This window comes from Phaethon aethereus (genome assembly GCF_964289735.1).
Source record: "Phaethon aethereus genome assembly, chromosome: 2".
Lineage (NCBI taxonomy): Eukaryota > Metazoa > Chordata > Aves > Phaethontiformes > Phaethontidae > Phaethon > Phaethon aethereus.
Window position 1 is genome coordinate 100,211,116 of NC_138582.1, and position 21,017 is coordinate 100,232,132.

Here is a 21,017-nt window from a genome sequence, read left to right on the forward strand (position 1 = left end):
CTGAGAGCCCTTCCTCAGCATTACTCCTGGTGCCTCTTCCTAGCTCTCACCACCCTTTGCAGGACACTAGAAGACCCAGAAACCATGATAGCTTTTACCACCCAGCACTGCTGAAGGTAGTGTTGAACCAAGGGGCTCCAGCTGGTGGTTCACCCTGAAGTTGTGTGATCTTATGATCTCCTTGCAGACAGGGAGGTTTGGCTGTGGCTTGCCTGGAGCATGTGCCGGTGGGAGTTTCACCAGGGAGTTACCGGCCACAGTGTGCCTCATCTCCTGCCCGGCCCTGTCCTGCCTCTCCCAGACCGCTGCCCACCCATACCCTCTTGCTGAGGGCCAGCGGCACCCACCCTGCACCAGGAGCCACCCGGGAACTCCCCGCCCGGGCTTCCTGCGGCAAAGCTGCACTCAGGCCCTGCTGTGGAAAGTCCACCTCTCTTCTGGCAGTCTGCCCCGCTTGCGGTTTTTACCCCTCCACAACTCTACTGAGATATCTTACTTTTAAACCCAGTTGTCAGTTGTTACTTTCTGTTTTAACAGGCTGAATCCATGGGCACAAAGGCGACTGAAGCACCACCCTGGCACTACAGCATGGGGCGGGAGGGGCAGGAAATCAAGACGGATATTTGACCAGGCATTACTGAAGCTAAGATCTGTCAATTTGCAATTTTAACACTCCACGGAAAGTTTGTTGTTCAAAACCGTATACAGGAAATCTGAGCTGTAAATTTCCCCCCTCTTTGATCAGCGTGCCAGTGTGCTGCTCTGAAGTGAAATAGCGTAGGCTGACAGATGAGAATATGCCCCCAGGGGCATTGCATTAGGAAGGCAACAGTGCTGGTTTAGCAAGGAAATAAATCTTGAAATATATGAATGCTGCTGTGTATGTGCTTTTATGGCACATATAACTTCAAAATACAGAAGCCTTCATTCTACAGTTCTTTAGTGTTTTAACATTTTTATGTACCTTGAAATGAGCGACTACATGCTGGAGGACAGAGCTGTGCTTTTCCAGTGGTTGCAACTTGAAACACCTCGACATCCTGCCTTTGTAGTCCCTCGCAGGCTGAGCCCTCCCCAAACGGAGATCTCGATGCAGCGAAGGGCAGATGAAAGCCAGGCAGATGCCAGTGGAGGGCTGGGAGTTCCCAGCCCTAGTAGCGCAGGTGTAGTTACTGCTAAATCCCTGTCTTTATTAATAACATTTAAGTGTAACAGCATTTTACTAAGAATGTCTCTTCTACGGTTTTCCTACTCACAGCCCTCTCTCCACATGGCTGATTTTGAATGCTGTTCTACTATCAGGCGGTCCAAGGAACTAAACAGAGCTCCTGCTCTTGCATGTACCCAGCAAGTCACGCTGTCTCTGAAGGGGAGTTTTTGCCATTTACGTACTTGTAGCAGAAACTTGAGACTATAGTCTTTTACAATGACATCACACACACCCGATGGGATTACAACAGCTGCATTGCAACTTTGAAGGTAAATAAGAACTGAATTTTCTGTGAGTTTTCTTGCCAAGTTGTACTGGCTTTGTGTAGCAAGTATCAGCACAGGAGCTGGCTGTATTACGAGCGCCCGGTACGCACGGATACACTAACAGATGGCACAAGAGGCACCAAATGCAGCTTTGTGACCAATCCTCCCCAGGAAGAAGCATAAAGGACACAAACACCAGTTGTTCCCACAAACTAGTCTGTTGTTTGTTTTTTTTTGGGGGGGTGGGTTTTTTTTTGTCTCCACTGCTATTCATTACAACATTCAGGCAAAGCTGCTTAGGAGAAAGAGCACTTCAGCAAACAGGAGACAGCTCTTTCCACAGTATGGCTACATGGTGCGTGGAGTTCAAGATTTCCTATTGTTTCTTCTATGCCCTTCACAGCTCCCATGGATTGGACACTGTACTTCTTATAAGAAACCAAGTACTGGAAGTGCAAACATTGAGCAACGCACGCTGCAGCAGTTTTAGATGGTTAAGCAAAACTTTTCTAGCATAGCAGGATCTACTCCCATTTCAAAGCAACACCTCTGAAGAAAGCCATCTGCAAACAAATCAAAGCTATTGCCATGTTGTTTTGCACCCAATTTGATCTTACATGTAAGCCAAGTGAGGCTTTTGGCAGTTCACAGCACTCAAAGCAGGTTACCTGGCACCCAATATCTCAGAACAGGTAGGACCATTCCGTTAAAAGCACACTGGTTAGGGAAGCACACTGACACACTGGCGTCACCCTGCCTAACTGAAAAAAGCCCTTGGCCTCTGCTTGCGTGCCACGCTCACCTCTTCCACCACAGAGCGAGGCTCCCAACAGCCCCAGCTACAACTGGCACACACCAGGCTCTTGCCCAAACCTGTTCCTCGGCCCTGCTGCCTGACCCTCTGCACAGCTTTGCAAGGCCGGGTGGAAGACATTTACAGAAGTCACAGGCTTTGCCTGGATGCCACCTCTGCCATATGACCCACCAAACCCCACCTTGATTAGAGTTCTAACTGCTGGAATCATTTTTATTAAGGATGTCTAATTACAGAGCCAATTTAATTACAAGGACCTGGAGTTAATGCTTGCCTACTTTAACAGCTTGATCTTCTTGAATGCTGTAAATCAGATGCCTGTATTAACATCTACTTATATTAATTTACAATCCATTTCAGGCAGCTGCCACAGGCTGAGGGATTAGATGTTACTATGGAATACTGTCAGCACAGAACACTGATCTCGGGAGGGGAGGAAGGTTTGCTTTAGCGCTGTTGTGCACTGGCACACTTCGGTACCTATCCCTTCCTGGGAGTGGCATATAGGCACAATGCAACTTTTCTCCAGAATTTACCACCTTTGACAGTGAATTCAGTAGCACCCACTTGCTGAGAGATTAAATTTTCATCTTTAGAGGGGCAAGCAACCTTTAAGTGTACTTGACATTGAGATAAACAGCTCTTGCATTCAGAATTCATTGCTAAGTTGCCAGCCACCGCCCCCAAGCAGCAGCATTTCAGAGCTAGCCTAAAACAATTTTAGGTCCAGGGCACCAAGCTCCAATCCCTGATGAAGAGTCATGACCAATAGGACATAACTCTGCAATAATCTGTTTTAAACAGCAATAAGTTCAGTTTAAAAGGTCACAGTTAAGTGACTTCAGTTCACGCTCACCAGAATAGAGCCTCATGGATACCAGAGAGCTTTGGTCTGATCCCAGCACTGTCTCACATCCAGGTGGTAAGCCAGAGGACCATGCCGGAAGTCCTCAAGCACCATCTCTTCAAGAATGTGAAAGCAGAGTCATAAATCATTAAATATGAATAGCTTCAGTCAAAGATGACACCAGCACATCAGTATTTAAGATCTTTAGTCTTAGACAGGATTGCTGGAACTCCTAATCTCTACTCTCAAGCTGCATTTTTTCATTTCTCTCATCTTACTGGAATATACTCCATCTATTTGGAACAATTTACTGTAGGAAAGGTCTTCACAAAGCTAATTCTGAAGGCAATTTTACAGCTGGAATGTGTCACCCGTTTTAAAGTACACCGCCAGAACAGAGGCCATTATACCATGCCAGTTCTGTTCCCTCCCTTGAAATTTGTATCCACCCAGGGAAAGTTAATTCCCTCTTAAAATGTGACACAACATTCAAGACTGTAAACATGAAAATACCTCCTACTGTATTTTTGCTTCAGTAACACCTCAGATTAATTTCAGAACAAAATTGAAGTCTTATCAATAACAAAGTAGATTTTTAAAAGTCCTTTATTAATCTGAATATAAAAAGACAGAAGTTGCCTACGATATAGGACAAAGCTCTTGCTTCATGAGGAAACAAAATTTTCTTTACAAAGTGAAAAAATAAATACCCTCTTAGAGTAAGGTTTATATGCTAATGTGTCATAAAAAAGTAGAGTTTTAATATTTTGACAAAATGTCTGTGCAAAGAAACAGATGCATACACACACATTACTGCTACATTAAGGCAATATGAAAAGTATAGTCAGAAACTTTCAGTAAAGTGACAGTGTACTTTTCTAGCTTTAAGCCAGTATTGCACCCAAACATGGTCTCTAGTTCCCTCTGTACCCTGGAGAATACACTAGGAAACAAGAGCCCAAAATGCCCAAGTGGGGGAGTGGAGATTAAAAACATTTTAGCAGGAAATGACCTACCCAATAAAGACATTAACTGAAGAAAGCATTTAAAATTATACACATCCCTTATTTTAGAAATTAATGGTACATATTTAATAGTTTAAAAATCAGTCTCTAAAAATAAAGCCAACTTAATGGGCAGCTGACTGCAGCTCCCAAGACCATCAGCTGGGCTGGGTCTGGGAAACCTCAGAGCACCCTGCCCACTGAGAGTCATGAGTGCAGTCCCACAACAGTGCTTCCACAGGACACTGCCTGCCAGAAGACTTCCCTGACCCACCCTCAACACTTCCAGATTAACAATCTTGCCCTACTCTTCCAAGGCTATTCTCTCCGAATTGCTTTCTATTGAACAGAATTCTGAATTAAACACAGCTGCTTGAAGCCTGGTAACTTTAGTTTAAGGATCAATTTTATTTTTATGGTTTTTAAAGTTCTGTCCTCTATAAAGCAGTTTACTAAAAGCAGAAACTATGAGCCATACTAAACTGGTATGTGTAAAAGCTAGTCATACTATTAAAATAAATGGAGTGACTGTAGTAAAAAGGATTTAGAGTGTAAAATGAAAGGCTGCGTTGCTCTCGCTGGGTATATCAGTATGTGTACACCACATTTCTCCAGGGTTACCTAGCTTTTTGGCAACGCCACTATGCTACAAACTTATGCATCATTCTCCTTTTAAGTTACACGAATCGATTACACTTCTGCTCTCAAAAGGTGTCCCAAACCATTCTGGACATGCCAAACAGAATATTTATGTTCAAAAATGAAGTATTTTTGCTTTTGATCGTGGATAGGTGCCAGAGTGATTGCCTTCTTCACAATTAATAGTTGCATTTTATATTAGTGCGGTTTAAAAAGTACATGATGTGTTTAAAAGGGTATACGTAGATCATATCACAGTCAGATTGAGAAGACTGGTGTGAGTTGGCAAGTACACATGCTGGACATGCTCTACACGAGATCTGCAAACAGGACATGACTGGAAAGGAAAAAACATTAGGAAATTAGTTTACTTCATATTTTGAGAGCCTCTGCACTTACTGTGTACATGGCGGGAAGTCTCCAGTAACAGAATACTTTTCCGTAATCTCCATACTTAAAACAGGGTATGGTGTGGAACGTGCAGCTAAACCTTACCCTCACCACAAGTTAAATTAACACAGCTAAAACTTATCTGTCAAACACATCATCTAAATAAAGCGTTCTTTGGAATTTGTTTACCACAAACAAAATTTTAAAAAGTAAGTTTTACTAGAATATCAACATAAACATTAATCCATGACTGCTGAATATACAGAAAACCCAAACTTCCACTTATTTGCTAACTCACACCTTAATGGCATTACAATTACCTGTAATTGGGCAGCACAGGACTTGCAGCATACTGTGTGGCCACAAGGACAAAAGGTCGAATTTATTTCCTCTTCACAACACACCATACAGAGCATAGACTCCTTTAGCTTCCGCAACTTCTCCTGCAGAGCTTTTGTTTGCTGGCAGCTAAGACCCTCACAGTTGTCACAGTTCATACTACTTTCTGACAACTTAAGGGGGGAAGCTGGTGGGGTTTGGTCACTTCGTGAAACAAGATCCACAATGCCAGCATTATAAAGAGCTCGCCTTGCATGATCATAAACTTCTTTTGATGTTCTTTTAATGTCAAAGACATATTTTTTACCAAGATTAATGTTTTCGTTCAGGAATAGAGATGCTAGGTGGCCCTTTAAGTCTCGACTATACTGCATCATGACAGCACTGGTGACAGTGTCACACCTATAAAACAATAGGACAAATGCAAACTTGGTTAGTTAATAACAATAAACCAATCCCTACAGTAATTGGTTCCCAAAGTTGAAGTAACAGCACTGAAATTAAAGCAAAAAGAGCAGCCTGATGTAATATTTAAGCTCTTGAATGTTGTTTGCATGCAACTCTACTTTGAAAAGTGTCATATGGAAAAGTGAGAGTCCTTTTACATCTTCAAAAATGTGAAGTGTCTAGTAAAATGGAGTCAGCCTATGGAAAGGACTTAAGGCATTACGCTAATACAAAAAGCCACCGCTTGCTTAATTCACAGTTCAGCTCGGCAACACCTCTTTACATGGTAATTTCCAAACACTGCATTAAAGAATTCCAATTAATAGTCTCTGGCATAACACCTCTTCCTTTAGACAGGCTCTCAAAAATTTTTAACATAAGTAATGTCTTTAACCAAATTTCCACTCAGTACTTTATGTACTAGTATTACATCTGAAGGAAACCAGTGTGAATGCGGTGTAGAGAATTAAGTTAAGCCATTTATATTTGCCACTGAGTATTTCAGCTACCCTAACCATGATTGTCACATATTTCGGCGATACAATTAAATCTGCAGAAGCCTGTTAAGGCGTATCACTTCTCTAGACAACGTAGGAAAGAAAATGCAAACAGAACACAAGGACTACAGCCTCACCGGGCCTAAGGTCCGAGCTCTAAGCTTATGCCCAAATGCTATTGCCTAGCTAAAATTCTGCTTAGATTAAAATCAGAAACTGCAAAAGACAGCAGAAACTACAAGCAGAGACAAAGATCAAAAAGTTAAGATTAAGAAGTTATATAATGCTTTAATTGTCTGGAAAAAAGTACGAAGAGTGTAACACAGCAGTGCAAGGGCATATAATTACAGAGCAGAATAAGACATGCTTAACATCAGGCTCACAAAATAAGCAGTAGTTAGCTACAGATTCGCTGCAGTGGTTAGAAGGGCAACTAGTTGATGTTAATTGCTGTAACTGTATAAAAATGATCTAATCTGAGCAGCTGGACAGGTCTTTGCCTGTACTTTCCTCTGCTTTAAGAACAATTCTTCTCTTACAGAGTAATTGAAACTGATACATGGTAGTTAATTTAGAGAAAATGGCATTAAGTGTCTTTGACAGTTAGTTCTACAGAAGAGTGTTGGACCTCACAGAGGAATGAAAACAGGTTTTAAAAAAATGGCCATCAATAAATGAGTAGCACCCCTACCTCAAAGAACAATAGGAAAAAGACAATGGATAGCTGCTGGCATGACACAAAATCCTGGGCATGTGAGCAAGGACAGAGGAATTGCAGGAAGATTTAAATACACAGGATGGGAAGGTGGCATACAGAGAACTTATTGGAGCCAAATAAAGGAGAAACAAGGAGTATGTGTACATATGAGCAACACCTAGACATTCTGAAAAGACAGAATCTTTCTCCTTTGCTCTCTCATCCTCCCTCTTACATAAGGTCAAAAAAGTATGTATTATTTGTGAAGTATCAAAGAACACTAAGTTTACATTCTGAAGTGCTGTTTATTCATAGTGGTAGACTGAGAAATTTTGCTAATTGTCTTGTGCTCCCACCCCACAAAATGGAAAGCAGCAAAAACCTGTTCAGCTTCTGGACTTAAAAGGAAAGTAGAGGCTGCAAAGACAATGAAGTTTAACAGAGAACTTCTGAAGTGCAGTCAGACTGCTGGTTGCTTAAGCACTTAATTCAAATACTGTGGAGAAGAGCAGCAGCAGTTGACTCTAGTGGCAATACTGACCTATAAAATGCATGTGTCTCTGTAATTGCTCTGTAGAGTCCACTTGCTGCCCTTGTACTGATCATCTTAAATAAGAGAACGACACTATTACCAGACTCCTTGGTAACAGTCAGATATACATTCTTCCCAGACTGAGTTGCCATTTGAACTACAGGATAAGCAATCCTATAAACAAATATAAAAAAGAGAAAGGTTATTTAGCTTCTAAGGATAAGGACATTTTCCACAATCTACTACAGTGCACTTTTATCAAAAGTTATAATGATCACCAACTATTGTCTGTAATGCTGTATTGAAGATGTGGCCTCAAAAATACATATAAAAATAAAGAGCATTAAGGCCAGTTGTCATCCTGATAAGCAGGTAGTGTCCTCAGACCCTACATTCCAATAGCTCCTTTTAGTAATTCATAGAGCAGTTTTGTATTTTTATGTAAAAACTAGAGGCATGCTCCATACTTCTGAAAAATGGAAGATGAAAACTGTTCCACAAAACACATACCTGTTCATAGGACTGAAGTCGTCTTTACAGATGGATATGCCTTCAGGTCCAACACCAATAAGGAGTTTCTGCCCTTCACTATCTCTCACTGAGTGCCACTCTACCCCATAGTTCTCCAGTGTTGTAACAATCTGTAGAACCTGGTATTCAGCAGAAGCTGGACTTAAACCTTCTAGCTCCTTGTGCTTTGCAATAATGCTGTTGATAAAAAGATGAAGGGTAGGTGAAATAACTCAAGTATGTGCTGTTACTATCAGCAGCTTGTTTTAACATGGGTTTTTAGGTGACCTAGTTAAACAGATTATTAAATGCTCCTGACCTGCTTTATCTGGCTATAGCAGTAATCATGAACTGGAAAGAACTGAGAATTACCAAAACATCCTGAGAATGCTCAGGAGACAATATTGTACATTTGCTTAGAAATTAAAAGCTACATGTAATCAAGGCTTCCAAACTAACACCACCTCCTCCCCACGCAACGTATTTACCTGAACAACAACTAAGATCGTAACTTAAAAAAAAAAATCTACAGAAAAGCATGACACACTAGAAGTTTATTGATATTCAGGAATTGTGCTATGAAGGTGTTTTGGGAATCCTATTTACTTCTCAGTGTAAGAGTACTAAGCCAGATAAATTGTTACTGCTCTCTTTCACAAGGTAGGTCTAAGGTATACTTGCAATTCGATTACCCTGCTCCAAGTATTGAGGCACCTATATTTCCCCCCCAAGTACTAGAGTTCAACAGCTTTCGCTTTTCACAAAAAAAACCAAGTCATAATTGAGCTTAATAATGAACTGAAATCAGAACATTAAACATTCAGGTTGTATTTTGATCTCCAAAGCTATCTAATCTAAATCTCCACAGCTATCAAATCTAAATGATTTTTTTTTTTAGCAACACAAGATACACTACAGCATCAGCAATTAAGGGCATAACAATCTCATGGTTTTGGTCTCCAAAAAGGAGGTTATACCATTGTGCTCTTTTTACCTCTCCAAAATGTTAGTGGTGAGCTCTTTTGCACACAACTCTTCATAATTGTACTTGGCAGTGTTCTGGTTATAATCTCCAAACTTCATCTGTGCCAACAATGCACTAAGTTCAATTGCATGCTCTGACGAACACTGAAGATTACCAGCGAGAAGATCTTCTTTTATATGCAAGAAAAACATATGCCTGCAATGGAATCAGAAATGTTTGTTTACACAAGACATTAAAAGATGTTTGTAATCAAGATATCTATCAAATAACTTCTCAGATATGTTTGGTAACCATTAGTTTGGTAATCAAGAATTTGCAATGAACATACCAAGCAGAGAAAGTCTGGCACAAGGGAAAGAAAAGGGCCTCCACCTTATTCGCTTACACTTACAGATGAGGCTACGATGGAAGATGGTATCTAAAAGCACTATTAAAAGAAATGAGCATTCTAATATCACGTTCTTTCTTACAAACTGCTTTAACTCCTAAGGTCACTTAGTAATTTCAGTTCAGTGAGTAAAGTATCAATGAAATATATTTGGATTGGTTTCCTACGTTTAAATTTCTTCGGTTGCCATTTACAAATTACTCTGCATTTAAGAAAAGCAAATTTGTGAAGAGCAGCCCAAAAGAGCATACACACATCTATCATGCAACAGAAGCCATACTTTCTCTACACAGCTGAAATACCTCTCCCACCAGAGCTGGTGCTTTTGCCAGTGACACGATTGACTAACAACTTGAAACATCTGAAAAGGCATTGTGGAATAAAGTACAAAAATACCTACTGTGTAAGTATATTTCAGACCAACCTTTACACTTGGGATCAACGCAGGTTTGACAACTAGCTGGAAAATTCACAAAGCTGCTTTTAATTATCTAATAGGTCAGTTAGACAAATCAAAATTTCCACCAACACTAACAGCAGACTGCTAATTTCCCCTATAGTCCACTTTAATTTCTATAGATTTGTCCTTATCTCCCCTCAGGGAAAACAATAAAAATTTCTTAGCATGTGTTCTTAAGACTCAACATATTTATGGAAACCAGATGCAGAAGTAGTTACCGATCACTAAAAAAAAAAATCTTTAAATGAAGTCTAGTATCCACAGGGATGTCTTACCTTTCACAGTAATGGGACATATTTTAAAATTAAGTGTAATCCACTTTTCTTAAAAAGCTATATTGAATCACTCATCACAAGTTCAAGATGCTAGTAAGTGATTAGCTTTCCTTCCAACAGCAATTTTGGATAATATCTGTTGTAGCACCCTACAATTCCATGTACAACAGGGCAAATAGAGCTCCTTTGTCACCACTATGAACAATTACACAACTTGCAAAATTTGTGTTTATTCGTAGCTCTACTATGGTAAATGCTGCAGCTAAGAAAATACTGTCCCAAAAGATGCCCCATATCCAGAACTTTTGTGACAGGCAAAGATAGGTATTACATTATCCCATAAGCTGCCCTAACAAGCCATTTCCTGCAGAAAGTCACAGCTCCAACGCCTCCTTTTTGCAAGCAGTTTGAAGCATGCTAGAGCTTCACTGCAGCTGTGACACAGGTGCTTAATTGCATCACTCCAATGTCTAGACATCAATCTACACTTCAGCAGTTCCAGTGAGTGTCTGATGGAAGCTAACATCCTCACTCTGTGCAGGGTACAAGTTCAGGCAGCAAGAGGACCAAAATTTCAGACAGTACAATTGTCTCCACTGTTTGCAGGTTATTCCTTGTTTGGGCTTTTCTCAGAGCAAATCCTAAGCCTCTGCTCCAAGCCCCTTCTAATTCACAACTCTTGGCTCAGGCCACAGAATGGCATATCTATGGCTTTTAAAATGCATAGGTTGTAAACACTCCTTTTGGGGGTCAGTCCATAAATCCAAAGTATTTGATGAATTACTAAAGCACTATGGCCAAAATAAACTAAAATAGTAGGCAATTCCCTAATTCCAATCAACATTTCATAAAATAAATGTCTTTTCAGGTACTTCTGATCCTCTGTTAATACCAGAGCAGGTTTTCCAGTCTTTGTAATTTTGTACTAATTACACATACAGTATTTCAAAGAAATAGCTGACAATTTTCTTCTCATTAGCCAACACGTGTTTACAACTACCACACCCAAATGCTTTTATCTTCAGTTTATTTTATGCATACAACAGCACTGACTACAAAGGAGAAGTCAGTCTTCTCCCCCTTGCTGGGAAGACGTCATTGACACCAAGAGGTGAGCTGAAAAACAAAAGGTTGCTCCTGCAAATATAGATGCATTACAGAAACAACTACAGCAGAGGCATGGCTTGTCACACTAAAAAAAAAGTAATGACATAAGTAGACAAATGAGATTAAGGTACAATGAGAAACAGCATCACAACAGCTAATGTGCAGTAACTTCCCATAACTGGCTCCTATCACATAAGGGAAAACATCTAAGAGACTAAACCACTTTTTTTCTGATAAAGGGGACAAAGGTATGGCATATATAAAGGACACTTCTTGAAAAGTAACTAAAAGCTATGCAAGTTCATGTCCTGGTTTACACTAGGGTAAGCTGTTTTGTTGAGTCAGAGAAAACAGACAGACACCTGTATTTAACAGTCCATCTTACAAAGTCATTGGTCTGCACGTAAAAACCCATGGCCAGCCCAAGCCCATTGCCTAAAATGCACCCATAATAGGTCAGAAACTAGTTAACATAGGGTCTTTTTTTTTTTGGCATGACAGTGTATGACATCATACTGGTCTGCTACTGCAGCTGCCCTGAACCAAAGTAGCAAATTCACTCTTGGTTTTGGTTTGGGTTTTGTTTTTTGGGTTTTTTTTTGTTTTGTTTTGGTTTGGTTTTGTTTGTTTGTTTGTTTTTTTAAATTGAGTCCTTAAGTTTGAAGGAATGTTTGAGGAAGGAAAAACATTTAGAAATTGAAAGACAGTGAGGCTTGCAAACATTTTATACATTTGAAAAAGTGATTCTGATTAGTGCCAATTCTGACTAGCCCATCCAGCTAAGATTGCACTTCTCCAAAGTTTAATTGCAAAATCTTCCCCTTTCAAAGTTCAAAACATGACACCAGCCAGAAGCTCATTATAAAAGCTGATTTTTCTTTTCTCCTTTTTTACATGAAACTAAAAGTCTTTTGATCCTTAAACAGAAAGGCAAAAGAATGTGCTTTTAATAGAAAATATAGTCAAGCAAAACTAAAGCATTACGAACCTTGAGGCAGTTCCTTATCTAATTCCTTAAAGTCTAAAGGACTGAACAGATAGTTGGTAGAAAACCCGGCCATATTACAGAGTCTATTAGTTACCAGAAAAAAAATTTATGTTTTGTAAATTAGATTGTGACCTAATCACTTAATAGGACTTAATCCACTGTCCCTCCTCTCTCTAGGAATATCTAGATATAATGAAAAAATTCTTAAAGCTTTCCCCACCTCTAAAGATACTCGGGTTGTACAGTAAAAATGATTATTTCAGTGTTCGTATTTTATGGTTAATGGAATTTTTACCAAGCAAGTTTTAAAACAATGAACTGTTTTAAAACTGAAAAATGAACTGTTTATAGCTGAAGTCCTCTAAAGGACATTCACAACACTGCTGGTAGAGTGTCTTAGTTTGACCACCATAAGAAACTAATTGTTTTTGTTTCTACATCATTCACCACTTCAGTTATACACGACACAATATTACCTGTTATAAATTTGACAAGTAACTCAAGTCAGACACAAAAGGAATGTTTTCTACCCTCCCCACCCCAACATTCTCTTGGCACAGCTTTGTTACTGCTCTTGCCAAAGTTTCATTTCACCTTTAAATCTTCATAGAAACCAAGTCTTCACAACTCCAAACTTCACCAATTAATTATTGTGGCCCCCAGTCCCCTTAATGTCTGGGAGACATGTTGGGACATTGAACAACTAGTGTCAGCTTTAAGAACAAACAGAACTTTTTGTTGCACTTGTAGCCCCAGTTCTACACATGACAGCATTAGTACAAAAGAATCTATATAACCTAAAACAGCATTAGTTGCCCCCCCCCCACCACCCCAGAACCTCATGCTAGCTAGATATTCCTGTATATTCAATTATAGAACATTTCCTTTGAGTTTGGTAGTTCAAAACAGTACATAGAAATACTGATTAGAGCACAAAGCATCAAGTTTGCCAAAGCTATACTTCATTAGTCACTGCCCAGGCAGAATTTTTTCCATTCCAAAGGAAGAAAAAGCAGGTTTACAATTAGAACAGGATCACATGCTTCCATCAAGCACTAGTGGTTTTATATTCATTTTGTATCCTTACTTTTGCCCCAGTGCTTTTCATACAATTTAAGTTCTATGTGCATATTAAAACATGCAGTAAAATCAAGTGTACCGTGTGATTAATGTATTTTAGTTGCCCATAAATAATTTGATACAAATGCTATAGAAAGGAGAAGCTACAAGGAGATTTCAGCAGATGGCCCATTTGACAAAAATCTGCAGCTACCAAACTAACATCACAAACCTAGATATCACAGCAACTGCTTTTTGCCTCCCTCTGAAGCGATTTATGCAGGCTGACTGTACCAAACACCACTACCAGAAATGGATGTCAATATTTCACTGCAATGAAAATTCCTACAGGAAGCAAATCACTTAGTTACCACCAACTGAATTGGCAATAACAGACCCACAAAATAAGTGCTATGAAAAGTGTAGAGTATACATAATACAAGATTAATTTCTCTTTCTTAACTCATTGAAGACAATTACGTGCTTTAGGATTCAAAGTTCTGCACTGAAAACTTTGTTTCTACTAATTTAACCAAGGAAAGGGAGACACAGCAAATGACATCTGAAGACTATATTAAAAGTCTTAAGCTCTAAACTTAGCTGCCAGTGGAAGAAGTGACAAACCCCCAATCCTTTACCAATAAAAGTGTTTGTATATGACTAATGATTCCTGAACTAGAAATATAGCCAAAAGAACCCATTCTCTTGCCAGACTACCAGGCAAGAATCTTAGCATATGTCCCAAGTACTTGTCTGTTCTCTTTGGGGTATGACACTTCTTACCACAGGGTAAGGCTCTTTCCTACTGTGAAGTAAACTTACAACTCTGTAGTCTAAAGGAATCAAAATTAAGAGGCATTATTGTTCTCCCTAAAAATATATTGATAAAGATCTCTTTGCAATAGAATACAATTCTGTTTTTAAAAGCAGATGTAAGGCCACTCCATACAAAAAAGCAAAGCCATGCCCAGTTAGTTATGTTCCTCAGTATCTTTGTTCTAATTTGCTCTCAGCAGAGTGGGTGAAAGGTTACCAACTGCAATTCAACTCTGATTCAGATAAACAGATCCACTAACCTCACCGTGGTGTCTCTTACTGCAGACTTTTATTGCATTGTAACAAATACCATGACACCACTGCACTGGCTAGCCAACGGTATAGCATAATAGGTAGAAAATAAGAAAAACATTCTACTACATGTATGTGACTGCTCAAAATATTTCACAAGCCAGTTCTTAGTTTTAACTAATTCATCAATACAACTGGACAACACTGCAAAACCAATGTACTTTGTAAGTATAATTCAAATACTGGGGAAATACCACACACAGCTGCAAAACAATAATTACTGATCTCAGGGCTGGGAAAATACAGCTATTTTGAATGCTTCATGAGACTGTGTGGCTTGTTAGAATCTGAAATGTTAGTTTAAATTGTTATGGTTTGCATACAAATATTTGCTTTTCAGTCATATTGCACAAGACAACTAACTTTGCGCACTTTGAAGTACCTCTGGATAAGTCTTACATTGCTCCAAAAAAGATTAACTTTAAAATTATTTCTACTTTTGTGCAATCACTGCAGTGTTGACTTTATCGTGCCAGACTTAAAACCATTGTTCTCCTGGACGACCGTTTGGCACATTTTGCCTCTCGTGCAGGCTCGGCACACACTCTCATTGTTAAGGTGGACGCAAGTTTCGAGACTTCTCTGCTACCCACTCCACAAAGGAAGCTTTTCGCCAGAGCAGAACTTTCCGCCCCGAGACAGGGGTGCAGGCCAATGGGGAGCCGAGCTCCTCGGGCTGCCGGGCCGCGCCGCAGCCGCCGATTAGCCCGGCCCGCCCAGTAGCTGTAAGCCGAGGTTACTCGCAGTCAATGACCCGGAGTTACACCGCGGGCCGCAGGCGCGAGGGGGCGCGGGGCGTGCAGCGCGGCGCCTCGCGGCCCGGTGGCGTCCCCGCAAGCCCTCCCGCCCCGACATCCTCACAGGTCTCCCGAAGGTTCCCACTAGTGAAGTATCACCCTTTCCCCGAGTCCCAGCTCCTCGCAGCAATCCAGCACTTTGTAAAACTCGATACAAAACCCGCCCATAAGTCATTCTGACAAAAAACTACTTTTTTTTTTCCGAACTGTTGCATTACCCAACAACAAAAAAACCCACTTTTTTTTACTAACTGTGGCATTACCTATCAAGGAATACAGAAAACTGCAGAAAACGAGCTTATGATGTCGATTTTGGACAATCCCACAGATCTTTAAGCAAAGAGACAGCAGTTCTTTTCAAGCCAATGTGCTTTTTCCATTAAAAAACCCATATATTTTATTCAACCTCCTCTAACCAGGCACACTGTTCACATTTCAGACTCGTCTGTAAAACTCTAGACAGTGGCAGATTAAATTTGAATAGCATTCCTGTGCTGAAGCACTTTCATTCCACTGAAAACAATTCTAAACTACAGAAGTCCTGTGGTGGGATTCAGTACTAGTCAAATAAAAAATTAGAAACTGAGAGCCAAACAACAACAGAAATAAGCCACTTTTAACCCTGTAAAAGGAAGGAAAGTGTAGTGAGAAAGTTTTTTTCCCATGCAATTGTCCCACTCACAAAGCACTTAGTGAAGATGGTTTGTTGCCATAGCAGTCAAAGATACAAGCCTGACCTGCGCTCAGTAGCGAGAAGTTGCATAAGATTAAAAAAATGCACGAAGTTGCTGTCTTGCACTGGATTGCACACTGGTTAAAGATAACAGAAGCAGAGGTTGATGTCCAGTTGCCAGATCAGCTTTTCACACAGCACGTAGAAACCTGAACATCAAATTGCTACAAACATACCTGAGTTTTAAATTTAAGTGCAAGGCCAGGATCTCTAATGAAGAGGTACAACTGGGGCTGACAAAGCTTCCAAAGCCTATAGAAAAAACCACTGGTAGCAACTCAGGCACAACATTCACCATTACCATCATAGTGAAGCATATCAACAAAATGTAGAATTACTTGCAGCTTTCCCAGACTTCAAAAGCAGTCTTAACATTGCATTTAATCTATATGTAAAAACAGCATCAGAGGCAGCAAGTAAAAGGCTGGGAGTCTTCCTCAGCATTCTTCACACAAGGGACCAGAAGGCAACAGCTCTGCCAGAAACGCCCTATAGACATCAGTTGTGGACATAACTGCTGAAGGAAACCAGGGATACCCACCACCATTTCTTCAACCAGCACACTGACTTGGCAAGTAAGGGTAAGAAACAAGGTGTCAGCAGTAACTGTACAGCTAACCCTTGCAATTCTACGATACACCTATTGATTTAAAGTTCAGTGACAGGTTTAACAAGTTATGTCTTCTCCTTGATATCACACATGCTTACACACAAACTGAATATGAATGCTCAGCTATGTGCACATGTAAATCGTCAAGCAGACCCGAGTAGAAAAGAACTATTGAAAATCAGTGCCAACACTACAGAAATGTACATTAACCACAGGCACTATGGAATTCTAGGTCTGTTACATGTAGGCTACTGGGCATACACAACTAAAAGGCAGCTATTGCAAACTATTTTACAACCTGTATTTGTTTTTAGCAAGAACACTAAAAATACTCAGGATGTAGACTAAGCAGCTTAGCTGAAGCCTCAGGACTATTCATGTTTGCAAGACAGAGCAACATTAAATACTAGTGCCTGTTGCACTAAGTACTAAATGCCTGTTGCTCTCCAAAATTGTAAGTAATTATTTCCAGAGCATAATTTTAATGGATCACTTCTGATGACTAAGCCTCAATGAATTTTAAAATTGTTTGTTGAAAACATTACTTTCAGAACTGGCTTAATTCAGACATAAAAGAAAACTTGTCCCACCTACAACCTTTTAAAGTCATAGTGGAGAAGTACTTGCTACTTTGATGCACGTATACAAGCTCTGTTTACATTCGAGCTACACAACTTGTACTTGTCTTCTAGGCCCTTGGAGTATGTTTCCCCAGTTCAACCTCCATTAACTTGCACAACCTGCCAAGTCCTGCACTGACAGTGTGAAAGCAGGAACACAGGTGTCTGCAAAAACCTTGTAAAGTTGAACAAACATTCATCAAGGATAGCACAAAAACACCAATCATATCAGCTTTAGGTTTCCTCAGATTCACCCTGATTTGGTCTGTATGTGAAGACACATCCAACATGCTCAGGGTAACCTCTTCTGCCTCATCAGGTAGGAAATTGTGTTGCTCCTTTTGTTCTACATAAAATCCTTTGTTATTTGGTTTTATACTTATTCACACTGAGAATATTTAAATAAGAGGACAAGTTTCTTTAAGGAAAATACTCCAAAATAGCCCAAAGATATGCCATGGATAGTAGAATTTCTTTTTCCAAGATAAGGTACATCAAAACTGGAATTTGGTTAGAATGCATTTGCCTAACTAAAGCTATTATGTAGGACAACTATGGTCTAACTCCATAGCATTCTGAAAACTTAACCAGATTGATGAGCTGAAACCACTAACCCCCAAAGTCTCTCCCCTGCACATCACTTCAAAAAACCAGAACAATATATGCATGCTCCTAACTCAAAACCTTTTTCCTATGAAAAAAAGCACCAAATCATTCTTTCAGACTCTGACCAAATTCTTTAGACAAATATTCTGTGTAGAACAACCGTGTTGTATCCATGGTCATAATTTTCAAAGTACCAAGTTCAGCTGAGTAGTGAGAATGTGTTTTGGCATTATGATATAGACTCTAGGTTTCAATTTGCCCCATTTATATTAACTGTACTATCTAAAACTAACAGGAAAAATTACTTGAAAGGTCAGCATTAAAAAAAATATATGTGCACAGCTTCCTTTAAGGATAACTCAAACTGCTATTCATGTGGTAACCAAACTCAAGGAGTAAAAGAAATTGTTCACTACTAATCTCAGAAGGCTAATTCTTACAATTGTCTAACAGTATAACAATTTAGTTGAGAGGACCGGCCACAGAAGAGAAACAGCTGTTTCTTTTGTAGCCTGGAAGGGCCTGTAGCTATTTGAAAGTTACTGTAACATAATACCAGACAAAAAGGAATTCAGCAAGTTTTTTTGCTCTGTGGGAGGAATTGTTTCCTGCCTTTCTGTACCAGCGGTTTAGAACGACCTAGAGTAACACCACTGAACAGGGGTTACTATCGGACATGCAAATACCATGTAAATAATTTGGGGCTGGTAGCTTAATTTCTTCCACTTCCAGCACTAAGTCCTTATGGAATTACCTATGCTCATTACTTACTGGTAGTTACACAATACTTACAATATTACCAGTTTTAGTCTTTTATTTTTCTCTCCGTCCCCCCCCCCCCCCGGAATAATACATTTAAGTAACACTGAGGTTTTAAAACTATACATAAGAGTCAAGCAAGATTACCAGAAGACAGAAAAAACCAAACAGCGTGTGATCACTTTCATGAGTTACAGAAATTGGAAACAAAATAATAAATTAAATCTACTTACAACCATCTTTACCTTACCTCGTCTGCTCTTGTAAGATAAGATGTGGCTCTACAAAAAACTTTACTCTTAATTTCAATCGATAAGGGGCTAAACCATCCATCTGCTGGGAGATCCTGTTCCTCAAATTCAGCCACAGATTCTCCCCTTTGCTGCCAGTGAACTGCAGTCCAAAATAATCAACTTCTATAATTCCCAACCTTCTGCAAACCTGAAAGAAAGGGGTTCTTTGTAATGAGGCTACAACATAATGATGAAAAATATCACGTGAATGAAGTATTGTTTCAGACTGCTCACTTAAAACACAAAAAATAAATCCTGCTGTAAGCTCCTTTATACAAAAGATTACTTAAGTCCTTGGATTTTAAGGTGTGTACAAAACAGTATATAGACAAATACTAAGAATAAACTGGGAATTTCTCCACTAGCTGAAAACCACATGGACTCCCATGGCCAAATTCTGCATCCCCCCTTCTCGCCCCCAGAACAGGTACTTAAGAGGGTCAATGGATTTCCAAAAGTAGAGAGTTACCTGTTACTTAGCATCACAGCCAACAGCACCTTCTAGGCAAGAATGAGAAAAAAGTGCAACCCACAACTTTTATTTAGACGCCACCAACAGACTGGGCTGCTACGTTTGGCTCTCCAGCATCCTCACGGCAGCCGTCGCAGCCACATCGAGGCGGTGGCGACAGAAGGGCACCTGAACGACAGCTTCAGCCAGCACGGCACCAGCAGGCCACGGGGACCAACTCGGCACCGCTCCGGCGGCGTCACCCCGGCCAGCTGAGTCCCACTCGTGCCCCCCACCCTAGGGACAGTTACAGCAAGCTGCACCACCTGAGGCCGAGGCCTTCCCCAGCCTCCCCTTCCCACACGCACTGTAAATGAGAAGGTAGAAGGAGGGCCCCGGGGCGGGGGATGCCGCAACCTCTGCATCCAACATGGAGCGGGAGGAGGAAAAAAAAAATAAATAAAGAGACGAAGGAAAGCGGGGAGACTGCGGCGGCACGCCGGCTCCCCGCCCCCACGGCCGCGGCCGCCCCTGCGCAGGGTTGCGCCGCCGCACGGCCCTGCCTCGCGCCGCCGCCGCTTTAACGGCCAGGGAGCGCGCCGGGGGCGCCGCGAGCCGGCGGGGCCGCTGCTTCTCGCTCCCCCCACCCCCTCCCCGCCCCCAGGAGCGATGGCTCGGGGAGGGGGCGAGACGCGCGCCCGCCAGCTCTCGTGCGCGTCTGCCAGGCACCAACAGTCTGTGCTGCCCAACGGTCACCGCTACTCGCCGAGCTCTCGCGCCTCTGGCAAGCGGCGGGGCAGACGAGCGGCCGGGAGGAGAGCGCAGCGCGGCCCCTCACCTGGTTGAGGCAGTCTTCGCCGTTGGCTTTCGCCTCTACCTCCACCTCCATCACCACCGCGTCCGGCCTGGTCACATAGCACAGCATGGCTGGGGCCAGCCAGCGCCGCCGCTGCAGACACCCGGAGCGGTTGCTGCTGCCGACGGCGGTGAACCGCAGCTGTCGCTACAGGCTGAGGGACACACGCGTCCCCGGCCGCCGCCCACGCCCGGACACCGCCAGCGCCCAGCCCACCAGCCGTCCCCGCTCCCCTAGTGCTTGCACTCCGTCGGCTCCGCTCCCTCCACATATACCCTCCGTCTCCCCCTCCTCCCTCCGAGCGGCACCTGCGGACCAATCGCGAGGCGCCGCTAGCGACTGCGGGCCGCCGCCGCCACCAATCAGCTCCGCCAGCCCCGGGAAGCGGCGGCGGTGGGGAGGGCGTTTGTTGTCGTCGCTCTCTGGCGCCCCCTGCCGGGGCGCAGGGCCGTGGGCCACCGCCGGGACTCCCCGTGGGCCCTCGCACCCCAGGCCGTGGGGGCCCCTCATCCCCGGCACGGAGACGCCCTGCCGCAGGCCCTGCCCGCCGTGGCTCGGTCGCCCGAAGGAGCCGGTCCTCGGGGCCCTCCTCCTCTTTAGCGCCCAGCGTCTCCGAATTACCTTCATCTGCCCTCACCTGCCACAGCCCAGAACTTCGTACCCTGGAATTATGTCTGGCTAAATTGCAGCAAATTAAGTTCTTCTAAGTG

At 41.9% G+C, this 21,017-nt stretch overlaps 1 protein-coding gene across 1 annotated transcript; it reads right to left on the minus strand.

Moving 5' to 3' along the window:
- Positions 1-5,027: 5,027 nt before the first annotated feature.
- Positions 5,028-20,513, minus strand: MYLIP (myosin regulatory light chain interacting protein; the record flags this gene model as incomplete). Its single annotated transcript, XM_082014939.1, has 7 exons — positions 20,290-20,513; positions 18,958-19,148; positions 9,187-9,372; positions 8,193-8,390; positions 7,692-7,856; positions 5,491-5,911; positions 5,028-5,117 (listed from the first exon to the last, which is right to left on the minus strand). The coding sequence occupies exons 1-7, from the start codon at positions 20,374-20,376 to the stop codon at positions 5,028-5,030; spliced, it is 1,338 nt and encodes a 445-aa protein (XP_081871065.1). The 5' UTR covers positions 20,377-20,513.
- Positions 20,514-21,017: the final 504 nt, after the last annotated feature.